General features: G+C 37.4%; 1 protein-coding gene across 4 annotated transcripts in view; it reads right to left on the bottom strand.

The window, feature by feature from the left end:
* Positions 1-662: 662 nt before the first annotated feature.
* The window catches only part of CDYL (chromodomain Y like), a 103939-nt gene continuing 79653 nt past the window's right edge, over positions 663-24948 (bottom strand). For 2 of the 4 annotated variants that reach the window (XM_040075805.2, XM_040075796.2), the window contains exons 3-7: positions 11783-12039; positions 11033-11205; positions 7830-8040; positions 3585-3728; positions 664-2549 (exon numbers count right to left, since the gene is read on the bottom strand). In XM_040075805.2, the coding sequence (XP_039931739.1) occupies positions 2391-2549; positions 3585-3728; positions 7830-8040; positions 11033-11205; positions 11783-12039 (944 nt within the window). In that variant the 3' untranslated portion in view covers positions 664-2390. Of the gene's footprint in view, positions 2550-3584; positions 3729-7829; positions 8041-11032; positions 11206-11782; positions 12040-22551; positions 22597-24948 lie in introns of all 4 variants that reach the window. The other 2 variants (XM_040075790.2, XM_040075811.2) reach the window with 2 other exon arrangements.

Here is a 24948-nt window from a genome sequence, read left to right as displayed (position 1 = left end):
AACTGTAGGCAACATAACAGGATGACTGATAGCAAGACAAAAAACTGAAGTAGAATTATTTTTTTAATTGAATTGCCTTCAACTGATTTAATTCTAAATGTCTTCACTGTAACAGTTCTTTCATGTTTATAGAAAGCATAAATAATCCCCCAGCTGATACGTATATATATGAACACTATAGCCTTAGAGGTGCCAGAAAAGTGATCTTTATACAAAATTGGAGTTGAACTCCAAAAAGCTTAACATTACAGAACTCATAGACAAAGGCATTCTTTCTTCTCCTTTTCACTAAAATCAAATTCAACCAAGGAATTCTAACACAGCCCCCACTGTTGTAAGGAAAACCATCTTTTTTAAGAGATTGCAAAAAAACATTTACTGAACATTAGTTTGAACTCTACCGAAATATTTTAAAGTAGAATGACTCCCTATGTCTTTTTTCCCCATCTACCTCCTGTAAGAGAAAACTTCTATAAAATTTATATTGATAAATTAATATTCAAGTTTTAATTTTAAGGAAATGAGGAGCTTTTTAAACAAAATAAAACAAATATGAAAGCCTCTAAGTTACAAGATTTGTTTTAGCAACTTTAAAATTAGAATGGAAGTGTCTTTGAAAAAGACAACTCTGTGAGAGCCACATTTAAAATGTGTTAAGAAATATTAGTTTTATTTAACCAGTTTTCACAGCTGAATATTTATTCTATAAAAACTTTACAGATTGTACAGTTTATATATAGTTCAAACTACTAGAACAAAGAAGTAGGTCCCACAGATGCAAAAATACTGTACCAATCCAAGGTAAAGGCAGATTTACACACTGTACAGCTCTCCACTGGGAAGGGGAGGTGGGTCAGTTCCAAGTAAAAAGTTCAAAACTGTACAAAAATAAGGTTTGATTTCTTTTTCATTCTTCATAATACATTCAATAAGATTGCAAGCACAGATATCCAAGTAATAATAGATATCTGCAGTCAGGAATCAATAACCACTCCTGAAAGGAATGCAAAATAGGTCTATTTACACAGGGCACTCTTTTACACCATACTGCATATAGTGTATATTTCAAATAATAAAAAAAAGCATAGACAAAGAACATTAAACATCTAATATAAGGTAGTTTTTTTTTTTTTAAGGAGGTTTTTTTTTTTTTTTACTTAATAGTGTGCCAAAAGAATTTTAACTTATTAAATAATATATTCTAAGTGAACCTAAAATTTATGAACATATAATGCATTTTTGGTGTAATACATCAATTAAACCAGCAAATAGAAAAAAAAAGAACCAAAAACAAAACCCAAACTGTATATAAAGTAGTATTTTCACCCAGCAACAGAAGCACTTATGTAGTTATTAAAAAAAACCCCAACAAAACAAACAAACAAAAATCCCAAACAAACAAACAAACACAACCCAGAGAGGCTTTTTAAAAACCCACTAAAACTAACTTATAACTTAGGATATTCATACATAAGATATTCAGTGATTCACTAATACTGCAAAACAAGCTTTTTTGTGGTTTGTTTTTATTTTTTTGTTTTTTTTCCTTCCCCCTTCCATTTCCATCTGGCTCTCCCTCATTCCCTTTCCCTAAGAGACAGTGGTTTCTTCATGCTGTCTGGGTAAGAATCAGACATATTCCTGCCCCATCTTCCCACCCCTCTATACCTCCCCCCCAAAAATTAGAGCGTTTCCTTAGCATTTATCCTGAGCACACTCTCTTTTTGGGGATACATGTAATTTAGCATAATAGGGTTTTGTTACCCCAAAATTTTAGAATGTTCCATTGCTTGAGGTATTTCAACCTTCTTCTGAGACAATGCCTTTTCTCTAAGCTGACTCATTGGGCAGAGAAAGCAAGGGCTGGCTAATACCCGTTTCAATTCTGTATTCTCATGAAAAAGAAAAGCATTATTCCAGACTTCCCTGCCACACAGAAAATAATGCAACACCACTCACTTTTTAATTAATTCTCTATTTGATACAGTACTAGCCAAAGATAACAAAAACTAGAGCTTTTAAAGAGATGTTTGGTAGTGCACTCTATCATTTTTTACCTTGTGTGTGTGTGTCTACATACACACTCTCACACATATTACATTTTATATATATATATATATATAAAAGACTATATAGAGATATATGCACACACATACATTTGTGTGTGTGTATATATCTGCATGTAACAATCAGGGAGAAAGGAATTTTGTTCAAATTTAAGAGATACAGTACTTTTAAACCCCTTGACAATAAAAGGGGAGGGGGGGGGGGTGTCCACTCCTGTTCCCAAGCAGAGCAAGGGGTTAGTTTATATAAGATTTTTTTTAAATGGGCATATTTTGCTTGCCCTGATGTCCAAGAAATACAATTCCAGTGTCATGGGCATGTCATCAGAATTCATCAATTCTGTTCTGCAGATATTTTAACATTGAGTCCATCCCTTGTGCTGAGCCCCAGATTTTCTTCAAAACTTCACACTCCTTTTCATTTGCTTGTTCCAAGTCCACCTTCATGATATTACGTACTAAAGCTTTGGATTCTTCAAGTACCTAGGCCAAAATTAAAGAAAGGGGAGTTGGGTTAGTATTGTCTGAGAACTGAGCACTCCATGTGCTTCTATGGGCATATAACAGGTTTAAATGGACAAATTCTGGAGCTGATTATCAACTTAAGCCTATCAATTCATGGACAAACTATGACTGTAAGAAATGTTTCTCACAGTCATCTTCCTTGTGGCATCCCACAAAATTTCCTTTACCTTATACCAGCACAATTTAAAAGTGTACAAAAATGTGAAAATAATGAAAATCATAAAGTAACTATGAATATATATACATGGTTTTGTAACTACTGGAAAGTGCAAGTCCATAGTACCGAAGGTATTATCCCAAACTGTTCTAATAACTGAGCAGATCTTGATTCCTTGAGCACTTAAAATATACTGAAAAATATCTCATTTGATTTTTCTGTTTAGAAAATGAATAATTTGCTTTTAAAATCCAAAATTTCTAATGCACAGAACAGTTAATTTGTACTGCACCTTTCCTTGTAAGAAAGTTAAAATTGCCACTGTTTGATGCTATCTTTGGTGCAACTGCTAGTAGTGCACGCAACCACTACGTGTTACCCATAAAACAAAGTCCAGCATAATGTCGAAGATTCTATTTATTTCTTAGGTAATTTAAATTAGAACTCAAGCTAACTCAGGATTTCTGTGTTTCTGTGCAGATGTTAGGGCAACTGTTTATATTGTCGATTAGAGTAAGTTGGACTTCAGCAACTATGTTAATACTAAATTATATCATAAAAATCCAATGCGGGTTTATGTTCCTTATCAAATGCCACAGTGCACTGTAGTTAAGAAGAGTCAGATAGAAACTTAAAAAAGAATCCTAAAAAACCCCAAACCGGAAAGATACATAAAAAAATCTGTCAAAAAACACTGCTGTACTATAATGCAGTTCTTGTTTCATGAAAAGACTTTTTTTTAAATTTTTCCAGGACAAGAAGATGCAGTCCAATACTACTTAGATTAATTCTTATTCACCTTATCATAAAAATACAAGAAGATAAAGGAAACTTACAACAGAATTACATGTGACAAGTTCTTTAATTCGAACCATTACTTCCTGTGTGAATGTTCCTGGCCAGAACACTTGAGAGACGAGTCCTTTGGCACAAGCTTCCTGCGCCGTCAACTTCCTTCCACTGAACAACATTTCATTGGCCTGAAGGGATAAAAAGTTACTTCTGGTATGAAATGTAATGAGACAAAACTCATCAAAGGAAAAATGTTCAAAACAAATAAGAAAAATGCCTGCACTGTTTGAAATAGTTTTATTACAGCTCTTCCAAGTTTTAATTAAAAAAAGAAAAATACTGGCCTACAGCCGGCTGGTCCAGGTTGTTGACCAGTACTAGGTCAGTGGTTATTGAAATGTGGACATCTATGATTAGTGTTTAATGTGGAAATGTCTTTTGTCATTTCCTGGCCGTGAATAGTTGTTGGCTCTGGCTTTCTTGCAGTATTGCTGACTTGGTTATCTGGGTATGTGGATAACAGGTTATCATGCCTGGCAAATCTGTAAAACAGCAATGAATACATCAGCTTGCACTTTATAATGATGTATTCCAATTTCTGACCAAATTCACAGAAAATAGACATTCACATTTTCTTCAAGAGTCCAATACTGAACTGATAAATCCTTTCAGAATCTGATACAGCAGTCTTATTAAAACCCCCAGTATTTAAAAGATCTTGCACACAGTTTGAGGTATAGAATTGAGTACTACCTCCTATGCAACAAGATGCTCTCTCTAGTTCTGTAAATGTTTTCATAATTATAATGCACTTCACTATTTACCAACTTCCCCATTAAAGCTTTGTCCTACAGCCACTTTAATTCTAGCCTCAGTGAAGTTTTTTATAGAGAAGTTTTTTGCAGTTGTTTGCAGTGACATTTACATGGAAACAGGCAGTGGAATCTAAAAAGTCAGAGTAACAGTCTACCTCAAAAAAAAACCCCCCAAAAACCAGTGTTATTGTTTTGTAATGACTTATTTCCACTGAAAAATACTAAAAATCCATTACTGGATTCTTGAAACTTAGGAAATAAGGCTGTTCTAAAACATAAACCTGACAGGTGTAACATTTCTGAGGGAAAAATACTGAGGTTTTAAATGTTTTCTAATACTGGAAATTTTGGTAATTATTTCTGCAACTTTCAAATAAGGACCTCAAAATAATTCATTATTAACTTAATAAATAATTAATTATTTGCTGTGCTACCATATTGCCATTTTACACATGAAGCAACTTGGAAATTCTGCAGTCCCTTATTTGTTCCTTTGTAACAAAATACATGGTCTGCGTTCTACTGGCAGTTTACATCCTGACTGCCAGTCCATTAGGAATGCAAGAAAAAAGCCCAACCAGTTTCCTATCATATTTTACTTCAATTTTACACAATCAACACATTTCTCACAGTTACTATGGAAAGCTGTGATTCACATGTATTAATTAATAAAACCCCAAATCTCTTGCACTATGATCAAATTCAATACCCTATAGTTCTACCTTCTGGGAACATAGTATCAAATATACAGTGCTCATTAACCATTCCTTCTCATTTGCCAGAATGTATGTGAATAATAATAACCTGAAATATTTAACTAAAAGTCAGAGATGTACACATGGTTGTCTAAAAACGGAATCCTTTTTCTTACACAGCTGGGGAAAAATATTCTTCCAAAATAATTAAGAAAACACTTAACATTTCTAAGAAAGATCAAAATGTGAAGTCAATCTAACTAGCAGTCATGACAGGCAAACATTTAAGCCAGGTGGTCAGGTCTACATATTTGTCACATGTATCTTTGGAAGGATAAAAACAAATGCTAGAAAACCTTGTTTTCCCTCCTAAAACTTAGTTGCTACTGTTGAGTTCTCCTGAACATGAAACACCATGAGAATGGTGCAGTTATCTTATTTCTGCCAGCTGTAACTCAGTTTTAGCATAAAATCTCACAAGAAATGAGCATTCCCATTGATGTTCTCACTTGACAAGTTTTGAAGGGAAATGTCTTGCTCTGGCATCTTCACTTTTGATCTACACACAACATCTGCTGGAGACCAACTGCTAAACAAGCTTTAATCATAATCACGCCTTGTACCTGCTGTAAAAAAATTCACTCACTTGGTGGTTACTTTCCAGGAAATATACTACAGCAATAGAAATTAGCATGATAAAAATATTTCACTAAAATTGTCATTAGCAACCTTTATATTCTACTCTGAGTAGAAAATGTCTCCTTCCACAGAGGAACTTCACTTGGACCTCTGGACTCCCTTTCTAGTGAGGGCTCTGAGGCTCACCAGGGTCCTTTTGTGCAAGGCCACAGACACCAGGGGCCATGGAGCACCTCAGCTCTCACACTATGATCAGGAGGCAGCTGGGCTCTGAACCACCCTGGATCCTGGCTGTGATGTGGACTCCAGGCACTATGGAACCCTGTTTCCCTCATGACTGACAGAAAAGCTAAGAAATCCTGCCAAGCGTGCTGGGGACGGGCAGGGAGACCCAGGGTGTGATGTGTGATCACACAGCTCCCGGGCTTTATATCTAGGACCAAACAGCCAGAGCAAGAACTCCATGGCAGAAACATATCATCTTCCCAAATAGACATCACCCTAAGGTCTATTACAGATTATTTTCAAAATTCAAAAGCCAAGTTTAGGGACACTTCTAAAATTCCAAGATGGTTTCAGTTTTGAATCCTAAGGTTTGGGCTTCAAATTTCCTGTAATAAACCCACAGTTGAAAATGTTCGTGAAAAAAAACACAAACAAACAAACAAACACCCAACCCCATCCATGACAGACCTGCTCACCCACAGAAGGTGATTGACCCCACATGGAAGATATTTCCAGCAATCTTGCAATGGATCACTTTTACATAGCTACAGCTGACAACATTGCATTGTAAGACTGACTTAAGTAAGGGGTGGCACTACTCCTGCTGAATTGATACCTTTGTAGAAAATATTACATGCATACAGAGGCCTTAATTCTTTGTTTCGTATATTTTTTTCTGCCTGAATATTTTGCATTTCATTCATAACATCTTCCTGCTGACTTCTCTCTCTCTTACAGACAAAAACCCGTGTTATCAAAGTCTTCAGTATGGATTTCACGAAATGTGTTGAGTAAAGTTCAGCTTTGTCCCATAGAGACACTGCTGTGCTCCAGAGAGTCAAGGATAGTACAAAAACAGTGGATTTTTTTTCCCCCTTTCTGCACTGATCATTATGTTACCACTGGAAGCTTTCAATTTAAATCTTTATATTTAAGAATGAGAGCATTCACAAACACACATGGAAAGAGTACACTAGGGAAGAGCTTTATGTGTTTTTTGTACGGCTTCTAAAGAAATGAAAAGTAACAACCACAAGTCTTTAAAGGACGAGGATGGATGGAATGGATGGATGGAATGGATGGATGGCCAAATAAAAAGGGAAAGGAACAATCAGTAGTTTGAAACATGCTAAGATATTAAAGATACTCTTATAACTGTTAATCTATTTCAGTTACCTTTTCTGTTCTCTTCTAACAACTAAATCCAAATATGACACAATTAGCTATTAGATCTTTTAAAACTGGTGTCTTAATATACTAAAATGTAGATTTTTTGATCAATAAATACCTACAGGGAAAAAATGGCTTTTATAATAAACAGCAATTTTGGAAAACAGTTGTAGCCACAAGCACTTGTTTCATACAGTCCAAACTGGAATGGGAAGTAAGCCTAAGTTTTCAAAGGAGACAGCATGAAAAAACACTAAGCAACATGAAAATAACGTAGGTAAGAGATTCTTAAATAGCTTTTTGTTAGGAGTGCATGAAAGCTGAAATAGTTATTTTCCATAGTGGCATAAGACTGCTCCTGGCTGGTGCCACAGCGCTCTGCTGTGCAGTGACACCGAGTGCCACACTGGCGAATGCAAGACGTCTGTGGCTGGTCCCCATGAGGCAGCAGCAGGGGACGAATGTCTTGGTACACAGGACACACCCTTCAGACACCAGCAGGGTCAAAGGTGGGATTAAGTCCTGTGCCTGCCTTCTGTTCCGTGCATGCAGGTGAAGAGAAAGTTGTAAGAGCATGGAGCAGAAAAGCTATAAAGAGTGGCTTCTCATGAAAGGTTTTCATGAGAGAAAGAAAAAAAATTAAGAAAAAGACAACACAGGAAGGCAAAAAGTCTCGAAATCACACTGGATAAATTATCCCAACTGAATTGTGAAGCTGTCAGCCCCTACCCTGCAAGCTACTTACAGAAGCCAGGCCCATTATCCGAGGGAATGTAAGGGATGAACATCCATCTGGACTTTGTCCAAAAGTAGTGTATGGTGTCTGAAACCAGGCCTTCTCGTTGGCCCAAACCACGTCACACAGAGGCAATATAGATGCTCCAAGTCCAATGGCTGGGCCATTTACTGCTACAATGATAGGCTTCTTAAACTGAATAAAAGTATTCACAAAATTCCTGAAGAGAAACAGAAACATGCACTCACTACATATATTAAGAGTGTCAAATACACCAGCCCTTGAAAACTCCGTAATAATTCATCTCCACAGTAACATTGCTTTAAAACCCAACCTGATAACCTTCCACAATGAGGCGGTTATTCAGCGGATATGGGGAGAGAGGTGGATATTGTCCACACAGAGTTCAGAGTGAGGATTTCAGCGCTGTCTCTCATAAGAGTTTCATAATCAAGCTGTTGATATATGAGCTGTATGAGCAGACAGTGAGGTGGACTGAAAAATGTCAGAATGGCTGGCCCAGAGGGTGGTGACTCATGGCACAGGCCAGTGATTTAAATGGTGCACCCCATGGGGTCAGTGATGGGTCCAGCACTGTTCAACAGCTTCACTGATGATTTGGTTGATGGGGCAGAGCATATCCTCAGCAAGTTTGCTCAGGATACAAAACCACGCTGATACACCAGAGGACTGTGCTGCCATCCAGAGGGACCTCGACAGGCTGGAGAAATGAGACAACAGGAACCTTCTAAAGCTCCACAAGGGAAGTGCAAAGCATTGTGCCTGGGGAAGAACAACTCCAGGCATCAATATATGCTAGAAGACAAGCTTGAAAGCAGCATGGCAGAAATTGAGCTAGGGTTCCCAGTGGATCCCAAGTTGAACTTGAGCCAGCAGTGTGCCAGTGGTATCCTGAGCTGCTTCAGGAGGAATGCTGTCTGGCAGCTGCAGGAGTCGATCCTGCCCCTCTGCTCAGCCCCACCGTCATTATGGACTGCTCAGTGAAAGGGACACTCCAGATTGTCTAGCAAAGGGCCAGGTGACACAAGGACTGAGTGAGCTGGCCCTTTTCAGCCTGGAAAAGAGAAGGCTCAGGGGGATGTCATCAGTGTGTAAAATTACCTGAAAAGGGCTACAAAGAGGACAGAGCCAGGCTCTTTTCCATGGTGCCCATTGAGGCAGTGGGCACAAACTGAAACATGGGAGGTTCCCTCTGAACAGCAGAAAACACTTTCTTATTGTGAGGGTGACCAAACAGGCAGGCAACAAGGTCATGGACTCTCAGTCTTGGGAGATTAAAAAAACAAAAAAAACCAAAAACAAACAAACCAGGAAATAGTCCTGGCCAACCTGCTCTAGGTGACCTTGCTTGAGCAGGTTGAACAAAATGACTGCAAATATCTCTTCCACCCTCAACCATTTTCTGATTCTGTAAAAGCCTAGCATTGCTCCCAGCCCAGCACATCACAGTAGCTGGCCAGGTGCAGAGTTAACACCCCTCTACAAGCATCATGTGATACGGCACTTTGGTACATTCACATGTCCCACAGCTCTCAGACAAGGCTGCAGCCTTTCCTCACCTCTGGGTACCACAACTGCGGCACGGCACTGCTCGGTCCTTACTATATTTATGCATGGCACCAGCATAAGGTATTTACCTGTGTTTCTAAGTGACAGTAATAAGGTATAAATGAAGATGGGCAAAGCATTATTATCTTCCTTGCGGAGCTTAACAAATAAATCTGCTTTTTAAATTTATGAAGATAAATAGTAGAGCTCTATTATCCCATATCACACACCTGTAAACTTCCCCATCTCATCTCCCTTCTTTGGGCTGGTAATAATGCTCTGGGTACTATGCTACTAGGTGACATATACATATTCTCATCTTCAATGACAACAAAAAAAATGACAATTCATTCCAGTACCTAAAAATTATGGATGCTTCTCTGTTCTCAAACAGTAATGCCCCCAAGAGCTTCTTAGGAAAAAATACTCATGCATGTATGAATACATACACAGGTAGTTTTAAAGTTTGCTTCCTATCTGTGTTACATATTTTTGTATTTCTGCAAAACAGGACAATTTTACTATACTGCATTCAGCACTAAATTTTATCACACTCCTTCTTAACTCATTCTAGTTGGCTGAAATAGCTAAATGCAAAAAACCCCAAATCCAAACATGGAACCATCTCCTGCAAGTCATCATACAAACATCCCATCCAGAGACTTAAGATAATTTTAATCATGTCTGAATATCCCAGAGAGGACCAACTCTAGAATACACATTCAAAATACCATATTTGAAAGGGAGGGTGTGTGTTCATAAGTATTTTAAGTCACCTTTGCCCATTTTATTAACAATGAATATTAGGTGAAAGAACAGGTTTCTGGAAGTGCCCAAATCAAAACTGTGATAGAAGCTCAGTGCTATGAGCTTCTGGCCATATCTGAAAGTCACTGCATAAACAACTTTTACATGAAATGACTGAAGAATTTCCTTTGATAAAAGTAACTACAATCTTTAGGAACCAACTCTGCCTCCAATGAAAGAGGCTTTATATGTCCACGGCCTTTTTTTAGAAACACGATCATTGATAACAGCAGAAAAAGGGCTCTGAAAGAATATAGATACTCAGCAAGAATGCAAGAGACCAGGATCTCAAAACCAGTGCTCAAATGTACTTGTTTGTATTGTTAAAATGTGTCTCCAAGATCCATATTTTTTTTCCATATATTTCTTTTTGGTAGTTCAGCTCATTTTGTTTAAATGTTAGGTTTACTACCCCTAGCTACATCCCTAGCATTGGGATGATGAGCACCAGTATTAATCTACTCCACTAAAATGCTCATCAGTCCACGTCTCTGAACGTGCTATATCAATTTACTCATTCAATACACATCTTGAGTTTTGGTGCATTAAATTTGTTTTCCTGAAACCCTATGACTATTGAAGTATTTTAATATTGGTTTTAACTGGAGAAGAATTACAATACTCCCAGTTTTAATAGTTAAATTTTAAAATTAAAAATGCATGAAATGACAACCCAAATAGGAAAGGACAGGGAGCATAAAGAAGTGCTGCACGCTATAACGTAACAGGTGAATGTCTGATTTTTTTGAGTAAGAGGCTTTTGAAATAAAGACAGAAAAAGCCAGGACGCATTATGAAAAAAAACCCATCAGATGACTGAAGATAGTCATACATACCTAATAGCTTCTGCCATCTTAGTGCTTTCCTTTTTTCTATCATCCGTTAAACGTCGTATAAAATAAATAAAATCAAGACCACAGCAGAAAATGCTACCAACTGCACTGAACAGCACAAGTTTACTGTCATCTGCAGCTGCTGTGTTCAGTGCACTTTGGACTTCCTTCATTACCTGAAAAATAAAAATTTCGTAAGAATAATTTTAATCCATCATTACAAAGTATCACATTGTTCTCTTCCTCCCCCTATGAGACCCTTCAACATCTTTAATTTTTCCTTAGGACCCACTCAACCACCTTATTAGAAAAGTTAACTTTCTTCATTATCCAAAAAAGGGGAAGTCAATGTATTAGAAGCTTTGCATTTCAAAAATGTAATTAGACAAAGATCATTAAATCATTAAGGAAAGACCTGTGAGATGTTATCTGTAACTAATGCACTCATTCAGCATTTCTGTAACTTGGACAGCAGATGGCATATGCAACCAATACAGAAAAAAAACCTTAATTGAGGCTAAAGCTTTTTTCAAGTTGCACTTTGTAAATCACTTCACATCTTATAAAAGACAGTACACATCAACATGGTCAGACAACAGAGTTTTTAAATGCGAGTTACACATAAAGTCAATTGTAAATCTTGCAAGTAAGAACCCGTACCGTGTTTTGTGTATGTTTGTGCCTGAATAACAAGCAGAAATGAGGCAAGGACTTCAAATTCCCCTCCCCTCCCCAAATCAGAATTGTTCTGACCTCTGGATTTAATGAATTATTTTCAGATGATTTTGTTGATAGCAAAATGTGTGTGAATCCATCTTGTTTCCTGACAACAATGTCTCTGTACCGGTAGGCACTCTCCGTTTGTCTCACGCTGAAACGTAGCCTTTTATCAAAGGGTTGATCTCTCCTGTCATCAATAAACCTTCGTTTGCTGGCTGTCACTCCTGTTACAGATGTCTGGATGTTGGTTGTACCATTGGCTGCTAATGCTTCCATAAAGGTGGGTGTACCTGGAAATAGTTTAAGCAAGTACAATTACACTTGATTAGCACACCCATCTCAAAATGCCCATTAGCATGAAAACATAATTCATGCATAATTTCTTAATATGAAACTCATTAAGAACACACAGTAATTACGAAATGCAGTCTCCTGTAAGTTACTGAAAGACACACTGTGAACAGAAGTGACAAAGGGATTCAAGAAATTAATTTTATCATTTTGAGAATGTACATTTAGAGTAAGCCAAACAGACAAATCATCATATACTCATTTTTAGAAGGGGAGAAAGGTGTATTTAATGTTCCTAATACCAATGCACTTCGGGAGGTTAATGGTTTGCTTTCTCCTTTTCCAACATTTTCAAGTCATTTAACAGCACCAACATTGCTAAGAGAAAGCAAAAGCCTTTTGTTTCAAACATCAGAAGTTATTATAAAGAAAAAGACAGTTAGAATAAACCAAATAAAGAACCTGATTGACATGATCATAAAAAGCCTAACAGTCTTTAAAGAAAAATGGAAATGAAGAAATGCAGATTATACATCTTTGAGAGGAGCACAAGACCCATGCAGTGATGAATATTTTAATGGAGTCATAGACAATGAGATTTTTCTCATGTTAAACATTTTTTGCTATTGGAACTGGCAAATAGACAATTAAGTTCCCCGAGTCCCTTACACAGAGACAGTTTGAAGGCATGCAAATAAACAGGCCATTCCTCATGTCACAGAAGGGACACGTTTTTCTGTAGTCCACATTAGGAACATAATACCAAACAGAGAAAATAAGAGAACATATTGGATCTATAATGCCTCTCTATGTTTAGGTCTCCACGCAAAATTGCCACAGATTTTGTCATACTAAAGTAATGGAGTGTGCATAGGACAAGGGGGTTAAAAATATTTGGAAAGTGTGGTAGAGTCCAAGACAGTGAATTTCTGAAAGACTTTTCCTGAAAACTGAGCCCTGAGACTAAAATATTCTGGAAAGTCACTACTCCTTGTTGTATTAGTGATTTAATCCTTTCACCATCTCACTTTTTTGTGAAGAAGTTAAAAACAACTCATAATTTTTTTAGTTTAAAGTGAAGAGTAAAAAACTGGATTCAGTTTGTGATCAGTTTTAGATACAGACATGAACAAAAAGAAATGGAAAATTAGTATTTTTTGTTGTCACAAATTTTTAACATTTATTCCCAAATTTTCCATGGCTCATAATATTCCACCCCCCACCTTTTTTTTTCCCATTTCAGCAGAATAAATAAAAATTTGGCATATACCATATATGAAGTTGATGAGAAATGCTTTCAATTTTTTTTCCTTGTAAACCATATTATAGCAATTACCTTCCTTTAAAAGAAATCTCTTGAAATGGAATTTGCAGGAACACCAGTGTTATCCCACATTTCCTTAGGAACACAAGATGAAATGTATCACAGGCTTGGTTTTTCCATAGGAAATGCAAATTAAAACAACTGAAATCACCTCTGATTTTGAAACCCTAATCAAAGCTTTTTGTATCTTTTTTCCTAGCCATAGTGAAAAACACAGAGAATTGGGAGGGCAGGAAAGAGTAGACTAAACCAAAACAAGGAGTCAGTAAACTTGTGCAAGAACTCTGAGCCTGTGTTTTCCCACGACTCATTCTTCCAAAGATATACTCAAATACCAGAAAATTATTTTTGAGATGCAAGACACGATGATTATATACTTTGAGAGGCAAAAGAAAGATCAAGATGTAACACCACAGGCCAATTTTCATTGAACTGGCAAGAGACCTCCTGATTTTTTATGTAAACCCTGTCTACACTTATCAATAGTTGGGAGTTTCAAACCACAAGCAAGGGACAGTTGCAGTTCAGAGGAAGAAGTCTCCTCTTTCCAGTCATGTAAACACACTTCTAGGATACTTAGACTGGAATAAAAGATGTGTCAGCTTTAGAAACTATAAATCTGCACAGGGAGACTCGGCCAGGCAGTACAGACCAGAATATTACACCAAAAGGGCTAAAATACGTTTTAAAGTTTGGCATTACAGATGGTTATTTGGGACCCTGTATACCTGACAGCATAGGGGGCTCTTTCTCCTGGCATCCAGTCCTTGGTAGCAAAGAAACAGCTCAGAGACATAAAGAAGTATTTCATTTTGTAAAGACATAGGCAAAGGTGGGTTTACTGCTCAGTCTTGAACACGTGGTACAGCAAATCGAGGTGAAATAAAAAAGTTCAATTGAGGGTTAACTGTATTGCCAGAGATTTCCTCACATGAAAACTTTACATAAAGGTTACTTATCTTCAGGATAATTACTCCTATATTTTAATATTTTAAAACAGAGTTTTGTAACAAACAAAAAGCAGCTCTGCATTTTAAGACATTAGTAGAGATAGCATAACAAAGATAAAACACCACAGCCCTCTCCTTTCAAACTGAGCTTCCAAAAGCAAGGACTTGGAAAAATAGGCAATTTACCCTGTATATTGTCAACTAATGAAGAACTGTTTGTTTAAGGCATAAACAAACAGCTTATAGTTATATTAAAACTTATCCACCTGCAAATTGTTAACAATGTGATCTCAGAGCTGAAGACAGTACTACTACTGGACAAAGCCAAACCTTCATTATACAGATGCAAGAAGTTAAGAGGAGTACTTTGTTTAGCAGCTGCTGAACAAAACCTGGTAACAGCCAGCAATTTCATGAAACTGCTTTTGGAGGGGAAAAAACCCCAAAGCTATGAGCAACAGATAAGAAAGGAACTGGTCTTATCCAAAGGAAGACAGACACAAAATACTGGTTTTGGGGAGGGAGCAGAACAAAGGTGGTTTTGTTAAAAACACAAGTTACACACCACAACAAAAATTAAAATCCAAAATTAAAATCCCAAGCACCTCTCTAAGATATTCATGCCTCACTGCTACTGAGAATTCTAGTTTAGCTGACATACCAAACCTTGAATACAAATACTCCCCACCCTACAACAATAAAGAGGATACATCCAAAGGGATGGTCTAAAACCATCCAAGCTTCTTTTGCACTCCTCTTTTTGGGTACATATGTGTTTGACTGACAAGGTTTGACTGACAGAGTATGCTGTCTCCGAAAGCTCAGCATAGATGCCTAAGGAACAAGCACAAGAACTTGAGAGGTGTGAACATACTGAGTATTTTCTGTAACTCCAGCCACCAGAAACATAGCCATTACTAAAATTTGCATGCCCAGAATCATAGGCTGCAGCAAACTCCATGTAATTAAATTTTTCTTCTTCCTGGGATTGTCCAATTTACTTCTGAAACCACTACGCATTTGTCTTCCAAAGCATCTCTTGGCAGCAAGTTCTGGAACATACATGTTGACTTCCTTCAATCCTTTCATCACGCCCTTCTCCAGACTGACTAGCCCCAATCTTACTTCTCTTTTCATCTTCCAGAAGCCAGTCCAAGCCTGCCATTCATGTTTCTTCTTCCACTAACTCTTGGAACAGGGCCCAAAATGGGACATGATATTCAATATGGGTTTTGGTTCTTTTTTTAATCTACCACCAAACAGATGCTTGCAGAAAACTATCCAAAACAAAACTCAATGCCCTTTCCCTGAGCAGCAACAACAGCCAGGAATCAGTCACTGATTGCTGTAGGCACAGTTTGGTGTGTAAGTCTGTTTTGTCCCCTCCTCAATACCTGGCACTCATCTGCACTGAAAGTCAGGACTCATTTTAATCATGAAGCCACTCAGTATTTTCAGAGAAGCCTGATGTGTTCACGAGGAGCTTCAGGAACTCCCATATTCTTCCTGTACCTTCCTGGCACCACTTATGTCCTTTCCTACAAGAAGTGATGAAGGGGTTAATGAGAAGCATTCCCACTTGAATAAGCAAATGAACAAACACCACCAGCAGCAATGTCTTAAAGTGTTAACTTCAGAAATAAAAGTGCAACTCAAGTACCAGACAAGGAACAATATGATCTGGAAAAGTGATTGGTAAAAACAACTTGAATTTTCAATGCAAAAAAGAAATTAAAATCTGGTGCTAGAAGTAAGTTACATTTTTTTCCCTAAGTCCTTTCTGTACTTTTTCCTCTTCATGGTACCCTGTATATATAATCCACAAGAGTTCAACATTAGTTGTCTAGTACAGGTTGCCTCACATTTAATTTTTTGCCACCAAACAGAGGTGGTTTGTTACATGTTCATATGTATTAGCAATCTCTAACTGTAAACACTGTTAAGCTTTTCCAGTCTTAAATCTGCACTACATCAAATATTTCACAGGAGACAGGAATTCCAGACAGTGATACCACAATGCAAACATAATACAGAAGAGTTTCCAGTATTTTTTCTGCTTCCTCTTCAGCAATTACACAGAACATATCTTAGAATTGTAGTGTATTGGCACAGACTACAGAAACTAAAAATGAGGGTTCAAAACCTCCTATGTATGTGCCTATTTTTTGGCTGAGTATGCATTTTAATTGCACTTACAGTTTTGATTCAAACAGAGGTTCCACCTACTTTGAAACATCACAATAAATATTTGCAAGAAAAAAAAAAAGTCTCAATTTATTGTACATTTCACCTAAAATGACGATTTGCTCTGTGTTTCTGAAAGTGTTCAGGATGTACCGGTCACTTACGTAAAAAAAATGCAAGTACAGTTAATTCCTTCCAGAATATGGTGTTCCCAGTGATACAGAGCACAGAACAACACTGCAACCAGCAGGAAGCTGTGCACTCCCCAGCATCAGAACAGGCGTCCCAAAAAATACCTTGGAGAGGGGGTGGGAAAAGGACAGTATTCCCTCAAATTATAGGCTGACGATCACTGCAATACCCTGCTGCTGATACCCTCCTCAAAACTCTGTGGGGAGGGAGTGTTTGCATGCTGTAACATTATCCTCACTAAATAAAATGAACCACTTTGGATTCTGTTTCAAGGAAATAGTTACACAGGGAACCATTAGATGTTCTTCAGCCACTTTGTTGTTTTTGCAAATATGTCACATTTCAGTACAACAAGGACTGTACGTTTTAAGAACAGATTAACTGGCAAATTATGATAGAACTTTGTGGAACATCAGCAACACGAAATTACACCTCAGCAGCAAGCAACTGTGCAGTGGCTGGCAGGCTTGATTGTCAAAGTCTGCCTTCAGCTCCTAAGAAGTCCTTTTCTCATGCTGTTCAATTACTACTCTTTTCCATATATTTTGTATAGGTGTTAATCATAAATGTCACTTGAAAATGTTCTTCCTATTAAACCTACATTTCTTACAGGACACTGCTGGTGCGGACAAAATTAATACGAGAAGAGAAACATACACATGTGCTGTGCCCCAGTAATATATCTCTACTCCAATTTTTGAAGTTCTTCCATCTTACACTAGCTTTTAATCTTGGCTGCCATGTCATGTTTAGAGTAATATTGTCTACAGCAGCCTTTTTCCCCCTTGTGTAGATAGTTTTCTCTCTTTTTTAGATTACTTAGAGCATCAAATATATTTCTATTTTATTTTAGTATTATTAGGAATAGGGAAGCATTACTGGTTGTATTAGACTTCAGTAGGTTATAGGCTATTAATTATCTTTGCTTTTGAATGTCTTTCCTTTTCAGAGCATAAGCATTCATGTGAAGATAAACTCATAATGACAACTAAAAAATGCAACTAATCAGAACACATAAAATTCTATTACTGGAAGTGGGTAACCAATACAAGAGAAAAATGGCATTTTTTCCACCTTTAAAATAGGTTTACCTTAGCCTGTTTTATATTGTATAAGTGGAAATAATAATTAAAAAAACCCTGACGTATGTTAAAAAATGGGAATAACAAAACACTAGACCTAAGATTTGCTAAGACCATGCTCACAAAACCAACATGGATAACATTAATAATAGATAAACTGGCAACATATCTTAAGGAGTATGATTAAGTTTTACTGTCTTTGAAGAGGAACTGTACATTTTTATGCATATTAAGTAAGTACATGTTTTCTTTCCCCAGTCTCACAGTGGAAAGAAAATGTCCCCCTCCCAACAACTCCAAATGGTTTTCCAGATACATCTCCATCTTATTATTTCACCAAAAATAGAGAAACAAACACTCCCCAGGTAGCAAAATCTTATTCTCAGTTATCATGAATCAAGATAAATTAGAAATGTTCTCCTTTCCCCTGCCACTGCAGTTTTAGCTTGTTTTTGGAGTGATTGGTCTTCCACTGAACCTATAGTCAAGATGCTATTGACTAATAGAAAACAGTACACATTACTGTTCTCACCATTTTAGATGGCTGTAAGGAAAAAAAAAATATAAAAATTCCTAAGTGCCTCCAGTGTTACTTCAGTCAAGAAATCCCAGCCATATTTCAGAGTGGCACGCACCAATTTGATGTGGGAAGCAAAGAGTTTGTTTCATTTCTTTTTTTCACAAATAAGTCAAATAAGAAAAGCCTTTCCCAGGTTACAGACTCCTTTTTGAGGTCTTTTAATACTGGGAACATTTCATAAGGGAAAACTCTTCTATCCTGATATTTTTGGAGCTGCAGGTTATAATACCACAGCATTCATTCAAAATGCTCTCAGATTTGAGAGTTAAGCAAGGACATCTCTTGGGGCTCATCTACAGAGGGAAGCTATTGCAAAACAGGCTAAGGTTTAAACTTGAAGTATACCCAGCTATTTCACACTAACTCCTAAGGTGAACACATTCTATATTAAGAGCACTTCACTGCAATTTAATCCAATCCCCTGAGCAATATGAAAAATGGCTCTCTTTTTGTAGGATATCAGTGTTCTAATGTAAGGCTCATCTAGAACAGATACTGCCAAAAGATATCCCAATAGTTTCACCTATAGACACACACATAAACATGCCACAGTACACATTATACAATGCTTGAAAGGACATTAAAACATTCTAAAATATCCGCTAGATTATGAATGAAATTTAAATAGATGGGTATCGGCAGAACACTTTCACTTACCTTCTTTTTGAGAACAAATGCGAATGCTAATTGACAGGCTCATTCTTATCACATAGACAAGGTTTTCAATACACGAACAATACAATTCATAACTGCCCCCAAAACTATCTGGCATTTCAATGCAGAAAAGTAGTAGACAGGGAAGGCTTGGGACTTTCCAGGTTCAAGACATTGATGTGCATGTGTTAAACTTTTCAGGAAACCCCGAGATCAGAGCACTGGAGTGAGCATGCCCACTGGAAAAAAGCACCTCTGTTTTTATGGATATACTTTAAGAAGGTACACGTCTTTCCAGCCACCCTCTGAGGTCTGCTATTCATAGAGGTTGTCTCAACCTCCTGTGGGATATTCAACAAGAGGTTCATTAAAAGTTGGCAAATGAACCTGAAGCCATCTTCTGGTACACAAGGGCACACAGCTGTGTGCCCTAACACCACCAGCTACACTTTACACTTGAGAAACCTGCAATACATAATGTATACACAGGCAAACTGTTCTGCAACAGCACCCTCTTATCAGAAACTACTGACCATGGAAGAAAAAACTGGTTGGGGTGGAAAGGGGAAGAGTAAGAGAGGAATCTTTGACTTTTCTGAGAGGTTCCCAAAGCCCTCAAGTGAAAAACTAAACATTGCAGTGCTGGGCATTTAGTCCTGATCCTTGACCTTAAGCAAAGAGAGCTGCTAGCTCCTTGACCACTTCTGCTGCCCTGAAAGGGTATGGAATGAAAATCAAGAGCTGGGCATTGGCACCAGTGGGAGAAAATAGGGTGAAAGGAAGATTACATGTCTTGGGAAAGTGTAAACACAGCTTTAGGGACCTCTGAGGAATGGGTGATGAAAAGTATCTTTGGGTATCCCATAAAACAGGCACTGGATAGTCAGATGCTCTGAACAGAAAAAGTAATTCAGAACAGAATCACCTTGCCAAATCTGCCCTTTTATACTGTTGCAGAGGATACAATCTACTGGTAACAGCTAAAAGGAGGCATGATGGAAAGCAGTGACAACCTGTGCTTTCACGCTGAATCTGGTCTTTCCTGGTTTTTGGCTATACTAGCTAGGATCAGCACATGTATGAGGACCTGCCTCATACTTGTGGAGCATATCCAATAATACCCTAATCATCATCAAAAAATATACTCCACCAAAACAATAATAAAAAAAAAAACCCAAAAAACAAAAACAACAACAACAAAAAAACCCTCAGAGAAAGTCCTAAAGTCAACAGTAAGAAACTAACAAGAGTAAGACTCAGATCAGATGCTTTGCATGAGGAAAACATATGACATCCTCCCTCAATTAGACTTTTTCCTGTATCACTGCAGGCAACTACTAGAAAACACAGGAGGAACTTTTCTTCACATCATTGTGCCCCAAGTGCAGTACAAATGGTACAGCTTTGCACACCTGGGATTTGCAGAGACAGCAAAGATCTTGAACGTGGTGCACAGCATAAGTAGGACACAGATCTGCTGGAACAAATCTGGAGGCCCTGTAACAGATTGCTTAGAGAAATTGTGGATGCTCCGCCCCTGGAAGCGTTCAAGGCCAGGCTGGATGGGGCTTTGAACAATGTGGTTTAATGGAAGGTGTTCCTGCCCTTGGCAGAGAGCTGGGAAGATCTTTAAGGTCCCTTCCATCCCAAACCATTCTATGATGATGGCCACAAGACTTAGGAAAATCTCCATCATAAGAAAGTTTTCATCAAATTTTGCAACAAAGCGGTAAATAAATAACCCTCCCCCCAAAAAATGCCCATGATAAATCACAGGGAAATAACTACAGCCGAAAGCAGTGAACATAGAAGGCATCTCAGCCAGCAGTGAGCTGCTCTTAGACAGCAGGATGGATCACATGCCATGGCTTCTGTCTGGGTGTGTGCTCCTCATATTGCTGAGGAAAGCAGTGTCTGTGTAAGACCTTAGGCTTTCTACTTCATTGACTGTTGTCATATTTATGAACAAATTATCAAAGGAAAAATCTCACAGACAAAAAACCTGAACTGGTAAGTCCATAAACCACTAATTAAGTAGTTAACACATGCTGCCATACATAGAAGACGGTTCAGAGCTGCCAAAGTGGCTTCCCTCAGGCTGCAAAACAAGGAATATAGAAGCCAGGATTATTAGTTACAGGTGGTCCCTATCCTCAAAAGCTATTTTTGCCTGTAAGAATCTGCTTTTATGAAGTACTGGATTTTTTTCCTTTACAGAAATTATTAGTATCTAGATTAAAATACAAGTACCAACAATGATAGCATTGCTATACAGAAGAGACTGCTAAAGAAGCAACAAAACTAGCATGGTGATATTTAAGTGGGACATTTTATTTCAGCAGCACCAATATATAAATATGAAACTATAGCCTCGGAATTATTACAAAGACTAAAACTAGGAGGCTGAAATTTTGAAGGGGAAGGAAAAAAAGAAAAAAATCAAGAAATTAGGAAGTTACATCTGTGACAGAGAAAATAACCAACCAACAGAAAAACATGTGATTTAAGGCAAATTTCCAAACAAGCTTCATAAAAGACAAACCAGTTAAGGTCCATCTCAGAGACCAGGACTTCGGAACTACTATCAACCCTACCAAAACCAAGGGAGGTTTAGTTAGGTACCATTATGTCTGCTGCTACACAAAAGCCAAGAACAAAGTGTATGCTGATACCTTAAATCAAAGTGTGCAGCGGCCTCACAGAGAATTTTACAGTTTCTATATCTGGCAATAAGAAAGTAAAGTTTATTTGACTAATTGGTGATGTGGGCAGGAGAATATCTTTTCATGGGAGTCGTACTGATGTGCTCACAGTTCGAGAGCAAATTCATAGATTTTTAAATATATTATCACTGCAAATTCCAAAGTCCAGTACTGAAGCCTCGTGTTCAGCAGGAAGTTCATAAAGCTGTACTCAGAGTTATATTTACTAAGAGGTGGTTCATGGGTGACAGGGTATGAATGTTTTTAGGTACAGCAGATGCCTACAATGCTAAATCTCGCCTTAGGAAACAATCTATTAAGAACACACAGAGAAACCAAAAATATCAAGGGGAGAAAGATAGAAGACAGAAGAATTCTATTGAGTAAAGCAAAGATTGTACTCTTAAAAATAATAGGACCAGTACATTAGCAGCCACAATTGTGAGCTCAATTTTAACTTGGAAACCATTTAAACATGTCATAGATAAGACAGAATGATAGATGAATTACATGACTGGTGGTTTCCTGAAACCTGCCAGGGACCCACCTGTTCATGTCAGATTCCAACCACTGAACAAACAGAACGGAATTGAAATTCAATTTCTACTAAGATGAATGCTGTGCAATTTTAGATAGCTGTGATTTGTAAAAAGATATTGCATTAAATACTTTTCAGACAAATAACAAGATACCCCAGACATAAGGAGTGGGTGTAAAAATGAAACTGAACTTATACAGTAATTGAATTATTTTCTTCAGGAGTGAGATGTAGCTTCAATTAACTCCACATAGTTAAACAGGTCAATAGAAACTGAGGGGAAAAAGAGAATATGCTATACTTACAAGAAAATAGGAAGTAAAGAACACTGGGAAGAATACAGGGAGATGCTAAAACAGATAAAGAACGGGAATTAGAAATGCAAAGTAAAACTCTGAAGTTCTCATAGTTACAGATGCTAAACACAAATTATTTTTCCAGTGATAGAGAAAAAAAGAGAGGAGAATTAGACCAAAATCAAAAGTGAAATATAGTGTAAGCTACAAAGTCAAAACTAGTTAGAATACTAGTGGTGAAACAATCATGCCGCAAGAAACCAGAAAAATATTTATAATGGGTGTGAATATATTGTACATACAACAAACAACAGAGTAAAGGGATTGACCGTGGCAAGGCTGCTGACAATAAAAAAAGAGAAACAGACAAATGTGATAGTCTATATGGGTAATGTGTCCTAAGTGAAATACCTCCAAGACTTGCTTGCTTAGAGATTAGCAAATTTGGAAGTTACCTTGGGTAAAAAAAATTTGCAGTGATGTAGTTTCAGATATAGGTAGAAGAAACACTTTTTTAAAAAGGCAGCTTTAAACCTCCTCAGTTTATTTCTGTTTATAAACAAGACTGCTCTCAAAGTCACGCTTCAAAAGTGTCCTTCCAGTTAAAACCTACTGGAAATCCAAAGCAATACTCAGAAGAGCCATCCTGGGGTACCATAGAGAAATTTCATCTATTTACAAGAGGTCACTCATTACTTGGAATATATTTTACCAATATTTTGTAGTTTCATACCATTACAAATTATGAATCAGATGCTTCTGTATCGTATGTACTTACATGTGAATTTCAGGATTTAAAAATAATCACCGAAACTGTATAAACAGAATTATTCTCAGTTCTGTCAAGTTGGAAATATGTTTAAATCTAAAAATTTTGTACCCAAAATTAATTTTGCTTCCTAAAAATCCTAAAATGTACTGATACTCAAAAGTAGAAATTCGTAGCAACAAAGATTTCAGGGTTATTGTATCAAGATGTTCTGCGGATATTCTCTGTCACTGGCAGTTTGATATACAGAGTTATAAGAAACTCTGAATCGCCATTTGATCTCAGAATATCTCGCCACATCACTAATGTGTTGTCTAAGATTAACAGGTAAATGGAACAAAAGTTATTGCTTATAGTTTTCCATTTAGCTCTTATCTATCAACATATACATATTTTGCAATCATAAACACTTTGTCCTTTCTTAGTTACGATAGTTGATGACTCTTCCACACCGGCTAAATCACAAAAGATACCACACCATTAGATATTTCCCCCTACAGCCCAATTAAAATGCTATCAATCTCCAAGTATTTTTAAGCTGTTCTTTTGAATCATCGCAATTAAGAAAAATGTTGCAGTGGGATCATCCTTTTCATTAAATTTTAAACAGAATTATAAACTTATGGAAATTTCTAGAAGAAATTTGTTTTTCAAAGAGGGTTTACTTCCCTCCTGACCCCACCTCATCAGGTAAGAGACTACAAGCAAGAGGCAGCACAATCATATCCTTGCTCATATCAGCCCAGCACTGCAAATAAAGTAACCACGTTCATTCCTGCTACAAGGAGGAAGTCTGCTGCATGTATGTCCTCAGGCTGGATTGCTCTTGCTGCAGACTAGCACTCTGTTTAGGTGGAAAATTCAGGAATATCACTCCTTCCATAAGCCTCAGCATACTCCTGTGACCTGGGCAAGCAGCACATACTGAATTACTTTGAGGTACTTAAGTATCAATCTGGTTTCACATAACATCAAAATTAAGATTAGTTTCCTTTCACTGCGCTGCTTCTTCCTTGTATAGTCTGCCACATCAGAAACAAGTCACTCATAGCAGGTATTTCTGCCTAACCCAGGCATAAGGCAGCCGAGTTCCTTAATACCATCCCTCCATCCACTGATGCAGATGCACTGATGCATCTGCTGAACCAGTCCAGAGTTCAACCAGTTTAAAACTATCACTTGTACTTTTGCCTCCTTTGTTTTTCCCTTTTCTAGTCCCAAGTAAGACCAATGGAATCCTAAACCAAATTTATAAAAACCATTAAATACAGTTCAACCACCACTGAGCATCTGGGCGAAATAGTTTTAGTGTTTTCCTCCTCTAGACTCATTACTTGGACAGAAATACCAACTTCTGACTAAGTGTCAAGAAATGAGTAATAAACTGACATAAACAAATGAAGACATGCCAGAACCCCCACAAAAACTGACAAAAATAATGTAACAGCAGAAACAAGCCAACCATTTTTGCAGGGTGCATAGGGTTAACTTTCAGCCCAATCAGTTCCCATGTGCTGCCACTGACCAAGAACTCATCTAGAAGCGGTAGGGGGAAAGAGGACAGGATAGGAGAGTAAAGTGAAAAGCACTATGTCTAAAAACAACATCAACACATTCTTCTCCAGTTTAATGACTAT

This window comes from Hirundo rustica, chromosome 1 (genome assembly GCF_015227805.2).
Source record: "Hirundo rustica isolate bHirRus1 chromosome 1, bHirRus1.pri.v3, whole genome shotgun sequence".
NCBI classification, from domain to species: Eukaryota; Metazoa; Chordata; class Aves; order Passeriformes; family Hirundinidae; genus Hirundo; species Hirundo rustica.
The sequence above is the reverse complement of the archived record's forward strand: the minus strand, read 5'-3'. Positions and strand labels throughout refer to the sequence as shown.